This window comes from Lampetra fluviatilis, chromosome 38 (assembly GCF_964198595.1).
Source record: "Lampetra fluviatilis chromosome 38, kcLamFluv1.1, whole genome shotgun sequence".
In the NCBI taxonomy this organism is placed as follows: Eukaryota; Metazoa; Chordata; class Hyperoartia; order Petromyzontiformes; family Petromyzontidae; genus Lampetra; species Lampetra fluviatilis.
The window spans coordinates 3593191-3605221 of record NC_136312.1 but is presented as its reverse complement, the minus strand read 5'-3'; the positions used below and the strand labels follow the sequence as shown (position 1 = coordinate 3605221).

Here is a 12031-nt window from a genome sequence, read left to right as displayed (position 1 = left end):
CCGGGCGGCTAAAACGAAGCAGGTTGGCACAGCCGTAGAGGTAGTGCATCTTGTAAGTCATCTCAGTCAGTCAACCCATGGCACCACCTTAGGTCAGTCCCGTAACCTCCTGCCAGCAGCAAGCCTCGAAGTGCACATAGCCTGGCACAAGCACTCTCACCAGTAAGTCATTTTTAGATGAAACCTTTAGGCTTTAATTGTACCACGGAACATTGATGAACGGTGTGTTTGTTATTATTATTATATTATTATTGCTGTTGTGGATTTCTCTTCTAGATAATTCGTTTCATCTCATTTTATACAGGTGCTGTGTATTTCAGTAAATCTTTAATTGTATTGTATATTCCTCTTGGGGCATCACCCCGGTAGCTCTACCATTGCCAACAGCTACAACTATTTATACTGGTAGGAACCACCTGGTTCCACAGGGGATTATTGTGTCTGTCCGTCCGTCGTGCATCCAAAAATGGGAGGGGTGGGGCTGGGTGGAGAGGGGAGGATGGGGAGGGGCTGGGTTGGAGAGGGTGGGGAGGGGCTGGGTGGGGGGTGGGAGGGGGTGGGGCTGGGTAGGGAGGGTCTGGTCACCCCGTGGTGCCCTTATAAAACTCAACGTTTAACCTACTCACGCCGGCTTGTGCCCGCCCTCACAGTCGGGCATATTTGCGGAATACACCACGCCGCCGTTGACCCTGGCCATTGACCGAGCAACCCAACGTTCCTACCAGCTCCCTCCGCAGCAGGAATGTGTTTTCGTCTTAAGTTGATGCAATGCATGAGTCCCTGAGGCTGTAACAATATTCGGTTTTAGGTATTTCACTTCAGCTAATCATTTTTAGCAACTTCATGTCAAGCCATCTCAACATTCGTACATGGTACAGGTTATCATGTCATCATTAGACAACGGTTTGGGGAGTAATTGCGCAGTTCAGACCTTTTGCCAGGTCTACTGGACGTCTGTGAAAAAGAGCTTCATAGTTCTTCGGATTCGTCCAGGATAATATAACGATTGTGATTCTGCAAATGCCGATGTTAAGACCGCAACAGGAGGAGGATTTCTCCACAACTCTGCCTGACGCCTGATGATGCTGGTTGTTGTAATTACCGGCGAAACGTCACGACACTCGAATTGTAAATGTTGTAGTCGGTTCACTCTCCAACACACCGGTGTGCTGTACTAGTAACGAATTGCCACGTTTTGTTTACGTGACAAACCTTACTAATTGGCTGTGTCGGGTAGTGAATGGAGTTTTCAGTTTCATTTATTAGGTATAACCCTGTGAGCCATGAGGCTCTTGACTCGGGTGCAACCGCAACAAACAAATACATGGACAAAGAGCATCTTGAAGTGACGACGCGCAACAGAAACATCCAGGAAAACTAGTAAAGTCGTCCAGAAAAAAGCACCGTATTTCACCGCTTTGTGCAAAAATCCCGAATGGGATGCAAGTCTAACAATAACAACCATAAGACAATTTAGATAAAGTTATCAGGCTAACTCCGTACTTCAACAAACATGGCTTAACCATACGTTTTCGAAATCGCCAAAATAAAGCTATAAAAACAATGTAACAGTGATAATAGGAACTGTCAGTTTAACACGTAGGCTTTCGCGACCAATATTATTCATAATCAACGTTTTTTGGTTTAGATCGCGTTATTTATAAATGTGTCGTAACCCTCCACCACCCGACACGGCCGATGATGCTGGATGCAATTACCAGCGAAACGTCGTACTCAAATTGTAAATGTTGTGGTTTCACGCTTCAACACACCGGTGGGCTAAAGCAGTGAACTATTTGTCTTTTGTCAACATGACACTTTTTTTACTGATTGGCCGTGTCCGGTGGTGGAGGGTTACGACACATTTATAAATAACGCGATCTAAACCCAAAAACGTTGATTATGAAGAGGAACTGTGATTCAATTTGAACAATAAACGATATACATAACATTTCTAGATTTGAATCTTTCGTGACTGCAAGGATTCATACTCTTAGGTTTTTTCGGTAAAGTCACGTAGGTAAAAAATAAAATTACTAAGTAATAATAAAGTAATGATAGAATTAAAATATTTATATTATTACTTAGTAATTTTATTTTTTTACCTACGTGACTTTACCGAAACAACCTTAGAGTATATATATACATAACATGTACGACCAAACTTTGCAGCCAAAGCTGGCAGCATGGGTCACTCCATTTATATCTACGCAATGAACCCCCCCACCTCCCCCCCCAAAAAAAACCCTCTCTTTTGGATATTCGGTTTGATTCCATCGAGGATTGTTGGGCACGTGGCAGGAAAAGCCGGGAATCTATCGGGACCCGCTCATTGGCTGGCTGGCCGTGACATCACACTCGGCCATTTTGGTGTCTCGTGGCCACCTCGCGGCCACAGCAGCTGCGGCGCGTGGCAAACGCCCCCTGGCGGTCACCCACTCAGACGCCCGCCATCCTCGACGCCATCCCTCCCCCCTGTGCATGGCTGCTGAGATCCAACCGCATGGGACAGACTCCCGTTTGCGTTTCGGTCATCGGGCAGCGATGCCAACAATGTTGCGATTTGTGTTTTTTTTTTTAGAGATTGCAAAGAAGTTGTTACGCGATGGAGGAATATCGATGTTATTATTATAATCGTGAGATAAAGCATTTGAAGGGGGATTTAGTAAGTGCAAGTCAACTTACTGAAACGCGCGTGGAATTTGAAACATAACTTTCCTGATAAGGGACTTGTTTGCTTTGGGGGGATGTTGAGCACTCTGACCTCAGCGAGGCAAATACTGCATAGCCTTGTCAATCATACCAGACGCGAGCCTGAGCTCACTGCAAACCTTGTTTATGGTATAAACAATATCAAGGGACTGCTTTAGCAATACAGGGACTCCGCTACGTACGGACGAGTTAAGTCCCAGAGGTCTGTTCGTAAGTCGGTTTGTTCGTAAGTCCAACTCTACTTCTGTAGATTCCAATCATGTTGTAGGGCATCTACACTAAACACGGGGAGTGGCTTTAAAAGTTGTATTATCTCCTGTAGATGTAGATGCCACTGGTTCTTCACGTTCTCTAGATGTAGATGCCACTGGTTTTTCCCGTTCTGCAGATGTAGATGCCACTGGTTCTTCATGTTCTGCAGATATAGATGTCACTGGTTCTTCACATTCTGCAGATGCCACCGGTTCTTCACGTTCTGCAGATGTAGATGCCACCAGTTCTTCATGTTCTGCAGATGCCACTGGTTCTTCACGTTCTGCAGATATAGATGCCACTGGTTCTTCATGTTCTGCAGATGCCACTGGTTCTTCACGTTCTGCAGATGTAGATGCCACTGGTTCTTCACGTTCTGCAGATGTAGATGTCACTGGTTCTTCACGTGCTACAGATGTAGATGCCACTGGCTCTTCTTGTGGCATCTACATGACATACATAATGGTTTGTTCTCATCTCTGAAAGTTCGTAAGTCGAATGCTCGTAAGTAGAGGAGTCCCTGTACAACCTCCTGATTGGGTGGAACCAACCTGTGAGACCAGCACGGAAACACCGTGGAGTGGAATGACTCCATGCCCACGACGGAGCATCTATAAGGCGACATTAGGTCCACCCCACTTCGCCTTCTCAATTCAAATTCCTTACGCGGATCCTACCTCACCAGCCGAGAAATAAATCCGCCAGTACGCATCCTCATCCTGCCCCAGATGCCTTCCCGACACGATCCAATGATGTGAAGGGGCCTTTTGGTCACCCCGAATATTAAACAATCCCAATCCTAAACACAGTATTCGCGTACTGCAACAGAATGAACGCTGCCACGCATACAGAATATCACCGGCAAGTATTTTTTGTACCCTGCAATTTGTTGACAAACCCAATGCATTCGAGCCATCATATTTCCATTAGCAGAGCAGACGCAGCACAGTTTGTATGTTTCTGTCATTTGCTATCAGGCCGCCTGCCTTCTGGGAAACCACGGAGAGAATCGTTATCGCTGCTCGTTCGTTTGTTTGAACGAGATAATACCATCGGGGGGAGGGGAGTGGGGGTACGTGGGAGGGAGTTTACATATCTGAAACAGTTGTTAAAGAGTCTGGCAAACGCAGGGCACCGCCGCAGACTGGTGGACGCGCTGGTAAGAATCGACTACTCCGTGTGCTTCATTCACGTAATTTCCGTGTAACGATGCATCGCAGCCACGCAAGGGTCGTGTAGTGAGCCACGCGCACGCAGCGGTGGTCAAGTGTGATTTGAAGCCACACACTTAAGCGGTTGTGCTTTCGCTACGTTGTCCCCACCTGAAGAAGGACGCTTGTGTTGCGCCCGAAACGTCGTGATTTAATTTATTTAATTTTTTTACCTACGTGACTTTACCGAAAAAACCAAAGAGTATGGTGAAGTATGGTCGAACAAACCCTCGTGACCGACACAGAGTGGTGAGGCCTTCGTCCAGCAATGGATCTACAGAGGGCCTTAGCGAACTATTAACGTGCTTATTTTCTATTAGTCATCTCACAATCAGTTTTCCTCGATCGGGATACATACAACGCTGCTACTCTGTTGCCACTGTGATTCCAGCCAGTGGGGAGAAACACATTTTGACTTCTGCAGCGTATAAACATCTCGTACAGTGGATCACAGTAGAACAAGAGGGAGGTAATCTTCTTGGTTTTTTCGGTAAAGTCACGTAGAATGTAAATAATAAAATAATAAAAATAAAACATAATAAAATAATTCTCACGACGTTTCGGCCACAACGCAAGCAGCCGTCCTCAGGTGGAGAACAGGTCTGTCTTCTCAGACTCTGTCTTCTCGACAGACCTGTTCTCCACCTGAGGTCTGAGAAGACAGAGTCTGTCTTCTCGACAGACCTGTTCTCCACCTGAGGTCGGCTGCTTGCGTTGTGGCCGAAACGTCGTGAGAATTATTTTATTATGTTTTATTATTTTATTATTTACATTCTACGTGACTTTACCGAAAGAACCAAGAAGATGAATCCCTGCAGTCACGAAAGCTTTAAATCGAAATTTAAGAGGGAGGTAACTTTATTTATTTAACTATCTATCAAGAGTTGATGTTGCACTGCGGTTGTCCACAATGTAAAATGCATCCGCAGTTGTCGCATGCTGGTCGTACTTTTTAAACTTGCACATAGAGCGTACGACGGTGATATTCTTTAGTTGTTGTGGCGTGCCCGTGATTAAACGAGTGCAGTTGTTCCTGCATCAGGCACCCGGCGGCTATCCGAGGCCCAATCGTTCGGAGGGGCTCAGGCGGCGGCTATTACGGGCGCGGTGGATATTGGACTCGGGGCCCATGTCGTTCCTTGCAGGAGGGCCCATGGGCCGAGTCACAGTGTCGCTGTTCAAATGGGCATCAAAGTGGTGCTCACCTCCGCTGTGCCACCCTCAGCCGGTGGGGGAAATTCGACATTCGACCACAAAGCGGTTACATATTTTAGCCACCGCAGAAGGATGATGGGGCCGAGTTCCAACCCTCAACCAGGGTTTGAACTCGCAAACTTGGGATTGCGAGCCGCTCGCCCCTACTGCCAACTCCCGGGCCACCTTGCGCTACCCGCCAGGTGCAGGTGCGGGGATTTCACAACTCTCTTGTGTGATTCACCAACCCCAGCTCCCAGAGCGCAACATCACAGGCGAGCGCCACCGCCACCATCACCACCACCACAGTAAAAGAAAGCGGAGTACAGGAGCTAAACATTTCGATTTAAAGCTTTCGTGACTGCAGGGATTCATCTTCTTGGTTCTTTCGGTAAAGTCACGTAGAAGGGAAGTAATAAAATAATAAAAATAAAACATAATAAAATAATTCTCACGACGTTTTGGCCACAACGCAAGCAGCCGTCCTCATTCTTCACCTGAAGACGGCTGCTTGCGTTGTGGCCGAAACGTCGTGAGAATTATTTTATTATGTTTTATTGTTATTATTTTATTACTTCCCTTCTACGTGACTTTACCGAAAGAACCAAGAAGAGGAGCTAAACACTCACAATGGCAATTCGCAGGATAAATAATGCAAAAAAAGCGGAGAACAAACACGGTTTAAGACTAAGAAAACGAGACGCGACACACGGTTTGTGCATCTCGGCAAAGTGCTACACGGTGTTGAAGCATCTTGAAGCGTCGCGCGTCCGCTGGTGCGTGTCGCAGGAGGATGTCGGGACGCGCCGTGAGGAGCCTCGTTGCGTGGTGCGCGCTGGTGGCCATCGCCGCGCCTTTCAGCGCAGCAGGTGCGACTCTGTGGGGCAGTGGGAGAAGAATCACACGCACGCCGCACAGTCCCAGTTACACTCTGTCCACGTATTCTTAGGTTTTTTCGGTAAAGTCACGTAGGTAAAAAATTAAATTAATACAAGTTAAATAAAAATAAAAATCACGACGTTTCGGAGGCAACACAAGCTTCCGTCTTCAGGTGGAACCGTCACAGCACGACACCTGTATTTTAAAATCCTTTATATTAAGTTCGCTTGCTTGCTTACGACCGTGCAAATCTTTCGGTCGTTTTTTAACCCACTTCCAGTGATCCAATCGAGCTGACATTTTGCACACAGACTCGTTGTGCGTGACAATGCATTTTCCTGAAAAAAAATTCCTAAATTTTACACTGTTTCGGGATTTTTTTAAAAATATTGAATTACCAATTGCTTAATGCTGCCAGACAATCATCTGACCCATAGGTGGCAGCCATCTCAAGCCAGAGGACGAGAGGACTCTAGCCGCCACGCATATAAAGGATTTATAGTGAAAAACTTTGTTTTTACGGGTAATTTTTTTACTTGATACATCAATCGTGCTGTGACGGTTCCACCTGAAGACGGAAGCTTGTGTTGCCTCCGAAACGTCGTGATTTTTATTTTATTTTACTTTTATTAATTTTAATTTTTTACCTACGTGACTTTACCGAAAAAACCTAAGAGTATGAATCCTTGCAGTCACGAAAGCTTCAAATCTAGAAAACTCTGTCCACGGTTGGACTTTAAAAAAAAAAGATATAAAGGACAAATGTTGACCCAAATGTCGTTCGGCTTCGGAACTAAGAAGGGCCACGGTTCCCGTTCTTCGTGCTCTTCCCGACAGTGGCGAACATCGCATGCGACAAACCAGCAGACATCGTGCACGGGAACTGGAGCTGGGTAAACAGCATCACCATCGTGTACTCGTGCCAGCCTGGGTGAGTGGAAATCGTGCAACGATGCAGTGTCCGCGTTGTACATCTGTGGTGGGCCTTACGTCGGTTACGAATCTTCGTAAGACAAGTTGGGCTCGCGGTTGGATTTACTCGGCTACATTGCGGGGCCCAAAGCTGCGAATCGTGTAAAATAGATCGTGTCTGGATTCAAGATAATAAATGACGTCACGCACCTAGGGGGGGGGGGGTCAGACATTTGTGACGATGTGTGACGAGGGGGGCGGGGGTTGAGAAATGTGACGTCACATCAAAATGCGCAACTTTAAATAAATATAGACAACACGTTCTACTTAATTAAATAGACTTTTTAATAAAAGTTTTCTACTACAACATCAGAGTGCAGCGCCACATTAAATACGCACTACAATGACAATAGTTTTAAGCGATTTGAAGCATTTTGGGGAGGGGGCAGAGTTTTGTAACGTCATATTTGAGGGGGGGGTCTGACTTTTTGTGACTCCGTGTGACGATGGGGGGGGGGGGCTCAAAAATCGTCCAAAATCGCGTGCACTGTCCATTATCAGAGTTATGTTTTTTGTTTGCATTATGACTGCAGGTATTGTGGTCTATGTAAACATGACTCCTTGTAAGAAAATGTGTCAGTTTTGTTGCCAGATAGAAGGGTAAAAAACAACAATTATCATATTTTTTACTGGTAAATGAAGTTCAAATGGTATTGTCATCGTAGTTAAAAAAAAAAAACCCCATTGAATGTCAAATAGAGAAGTAACAGATATACCACAAATAAGAATAATGTATTGTGCCCATAGTGAAACTGAAGAACAAATGTGACCTAAGGTCTTCGCACATTTACAGCTTCACATTCCTTATTTCCGTACAAGTACTGGAGGAAGGGCCTTTGCTATTGATGCCCCCAAGGTCTGGAATGCTATCGCCAATAAACTGCAACTTGGATCACAACCTGTGAGATCTTCACTCAAAACTGCTCTAGAGGAGTTGTACACCCCTAGCTGCCACTGCTATTCAGAATGACCTGAAATCAAATGTATCATTCCGTATGACCGCTGCAAAGTATGGTCTTGAGTTTTGATTATAGTGTGCTGATCTTTAATGGTGTATTGCATTTTTTTGATTCTGCTACTGATACTCCTGCTGTTATGGAGTGACTCATGCAGCCAACTATGGCTGCAAAGTTTGGTCGTACATGTTACGTGTATCGGTTATTGTTAAAATTGAATCACAGTTCCTATGATCACTGTTATATTGTTTTAATAGTTTTATTTTGGTGATTTTGAAAACGGTTTGGTCTAGCCATGTTTGTTTGTTGTAGTACAGCGTTAGCCTGATAACTTTAATCTACATTGTCTTATGGTTGTTGTTGCTATGGTTTGACTTGCATCCCACTTGGGTTTTTGCACACACCGTTGAAATACGGTGCTTTTTCTGGAAGACTTTGCGGGAATAGGATGACCTATTCATAGAATTGACCCAACTTCCTCAGCTACAAAAACTCCCTGAAATAGTAAAACATCTTCTGTAGATTTGACAAGGCGTCTCCTGAATTCATATGTAAATGGCCAGCATTGTAATAATGATTCACAACAACAACATTACAAAGTCTTCAGCTTGTCATCGCCCTCGGTGTTGCATGACGCGATGTGCATTGTGTGTGCGTGTACTGTGTGTGTGCTGTGTGTGTACTGTGTGTGTGTGCTGTGTGTGTGTACTGTGTGTGTGTACTGTGTGTGTGTACTGTGTGTGTGCTGTGTGTGTACTGTGTGTGTGTACTGTGTGCGTGTACTGTGTGTGTACTGTGTGTGTGCTGTGTGTACTGTGTGTGTGTACTGTGTGTGTGCTGTGTGTACTGTGTGTGTGTACTGTGTGTGTACTGTGTGCGTGCACTCTGTGTGTGTGTTGTGTGTGTGTACTGTGTGTATGTACTGTGTGTGTGTGCTGTGTGTGTGCTGTGTGTACTGTGTGTGTACTGTGTGTTGTGTGTGTGTACTGTGTGTACTGTGTGTGCGCTGTGTGTGTGCGCTGTGTGTGTTGTGTGTGTACTGTGTGTGTGTGCTGTGTGTACTGTGTGTGTACTGTGTGTGTGTGTACTGTGTGTGTACTGTGTGTGCTGTGTGTGTACTGTGTGTGTACTGTGTGTACTGTGTGTGTATTGTGTATGTATACTGTGTGTGTATTTTGTGTGTGTATACTGTGTGTATACTGTGTGCGTGGGGAGCGGTAGTGCAACGGTTAGCGCACTGCGTTACGAACCTGGTGACCCAAGTTCAATTCCCGCTCACTGCCAACACCGGTGACAATTATCTGAACCGGTCCTGCGCCTCTATTAGGTCGACTCAGCCTCAAATAAGTGCCTGGTGCGGTGCTTAAAAACATCGCCACTGGGGAGACAAAGGCGCTGCTGGCCACCCTTAATGGGTGCTCGCTAACAGCACTTGCCCCGGCCCTCTGTTAAGGCTACACGGGGGATCTTTGTCTCTGTGTAAGCAAACATTCTGATGCTCACTGCGCAGATTCCTGCTGGGAGGGCTGATCACACGCACGTGCAAGTCAGGCAGCTGGTACCCGCACTACCCGCCCTATTGCACGGGTGAGTGAGTGAGTGGGTGAGTGAGTGAGTGGGTGAGTGAGTGGGTGGGTGGGTGGGTGAGTAAGTGAGTGAGTGAGTGAGTGGGTGAGTGAGTGAGTGAGTGAGTGGGTGGGTGGGTGAGTGGGTGAGTGGGTGAGTGAGTGGGTGAGTGAGTGGGTGAGTGAGTGGGTGGGTGGGTGGGTGGGTGAGTGGGTGGGTGGGTGAGTAAGTAAGTGAGTAAGTGAGTGAGTGAGTGGGTGAGTGAGTGAGTGGGTAAGTGAGTGAGTGGGTGAGTGAGTGAGTGTGCCCGCTACCGCAGCACAGAACCACGGCCAAACGCGACCCCGACGTGACCTCGTTCGGGCGGTGGTGGCGGCTGCTGCTCACGCAGCTGCTTTATTTTGGTGATTTTCGAAAAGTTTTTTGGCTTGGCCATGTTTGTTTGTTGTAGTACAGAGTTAGACTGATGACCTTAATCTAAGTTGTATTGTGGTTGTTGTTGTTGTTGTTTGACTTGCATCCCACTGGGATTTTTGCACACAGCGTTGGTGTACGGTGCTTTTTCTGCAATATTTTGCTGTCTTTTCTTGGATTTTCTGTTAGCACTCAGTCACATAGTCACTTTAAGATGTTTTCTTGTTCATGTTTTTGTTTTTTGTTTGTTGCGGTTGCACCCGATTCAAGAGCCGAATGGCTCACAGGGCTCTACTTAATAAATGAACTTGAACTTGAACTAATCCAGCGCAGTGGAGGCGGGCATTGTTGGTGGATCGCGTGAATGTCGTGAAGACTCCCCATCCCGTGGGCTTCGGGGAGATGCCACAACCCTGGTTCGCCAGGAGAAGGCGGCACAGCACAGTGTGGCACGCGCATTGTTCCGTCCGTATGGGATGCAGTGTTGCTCCCTCGCACATATGAACAATCACTAATTGACCGATAACACCTGAGTACGTAGAGGACTGCAGAACTTGAGCATTATTGGCGTCGCCTCACCGCATGGCTGCCTTCCTGCCTGCTCTGTGGTTCCTCCTCACACCTTTGAGTGGCTCTCACGCTCTCTTTGAGAGTGAGTGTATACTGCACGGCGCGTTACAATTGGAAATAATTATAGTTGTCATCATGTGCACTGCTGGATTTAGTGTTGACCATGCACGCTGTTATGCACACTATTTCTCCTTTAGGAATTATGGAGGAATTGTTTCCTACGATATTATTTTCTATTTGCCTTTCCTTGAAGGGATCTGTTCTGCCGTATCCACCACTTGGACCTTTCTCCATCGTCAATGCCACTGGAATCCTCCCCGCCCGTCTTGTCTGAGGGTCCCAATTTGTGGGTCCAAATATCCCAAATTTAGGAAATGACCCTCCTCTATCGCTCAAACGTGATTATCCATCGCAATCATTGCAATTGAGACTCATCCCCGATCTCTTGATTTCTCACCTGGCGAAGCAAAATGAACTTGACCAATCGGGGCTGGGTCCTCTTGGTTTGTGCCAGACAGACTCACGCCTGAAGCGGGGTGCGTTATTGGACGGTCGCGGTTAGGCCACAGACGCATCAGGTCGAGATTGGCCCCTTTGTACTCACCCTGGATTTAGGAGACCCAGTGCCAGGGGAGATGCGGCTCCATACGGAGCATCCGCTTGCAACAGGGTCCTGTCCCTGCAGAGTCCTCGATTCCACCCCACCACCCCACCACCCACCACCCCACCACCCACCACCCCACCACCCCACCACCCCACCACCCACCACCCCACCACCCCACCACCCCACCACCCCACCACCCCATCACCCCAACACCCCAACACCCCACCACCCACCACCCCATCACCCCACCACCCACCACCCCACCACCCACCACCCCACCACCCACCACCCTACCACCCACCACCCCACCACCCACCACCCCACCACCCCACCACCCCACCACCCCACCACCCCATCACCCATCACCCCACCACCCATCACCCCACCACCCCACCACCCACCACCCCACCACCCACCACCCCACCACCCCACCACCCCACCACCCCACCACCCCATCACCCATCACCCATCACCCCCACCACCCATCACCCCACCACCCCCACCACCCCACCACCCACCACCCCATCACCCACCACCCCACCACCCCACCACTCCACTACCCACCACCCCACCACCCACCACCCCACCACCCACCACCCCACCACCCCACTACCCACCACCCCACCACCCACCACCCCACCACCCACCACCCCACCACCCACCACCCCACCACCCCACCACCCCACCACCCACCACCCCAC

The 12031-nt window shown here is 47.8% G+C and overlaps 1 protein-coding gene across 4 annotated transcripts in view; it reads left to right on the top strand.

Moving 5' to 3' along the window:
• Nucleotides 1-4065: 4065 nt before the first annotated feature.
• Nucleotides 4066-12031, top strand: part of LOC144945564 (sushi, von Willebrand factor type A, EGF and pentraxin domain-containing protein 1-like) — a 46215-nt gene continuing 38249 nt past the window's right edge. For all 4 annotated transcript variants that reach the window (XM_078874052.1, XM_078874051.1, XM_078874053.1 and 1 more), the window contains exons 1-4: nucleotides 4066-4123; nucleotides 6159-6238; nucleotides 7086-7179; nucleotides 9687-9763. In XM_078874052.1, the coding sequence (XP_078730178.1) occupies nucleotides 6163-6238; nucleotides 7086-7179; nucleotides 9687-9763 (247 nt within the window). In that variant the 5' untranslated portion in view covers nucleotides 4066-4123; nucleotides 6159-6162. The remainder of the gene's footprint in view (nucleotides 4124-6158; nucleotides 6239-7085; nucleotides 7180-9686; nucleotides 9764-12031) is intronic.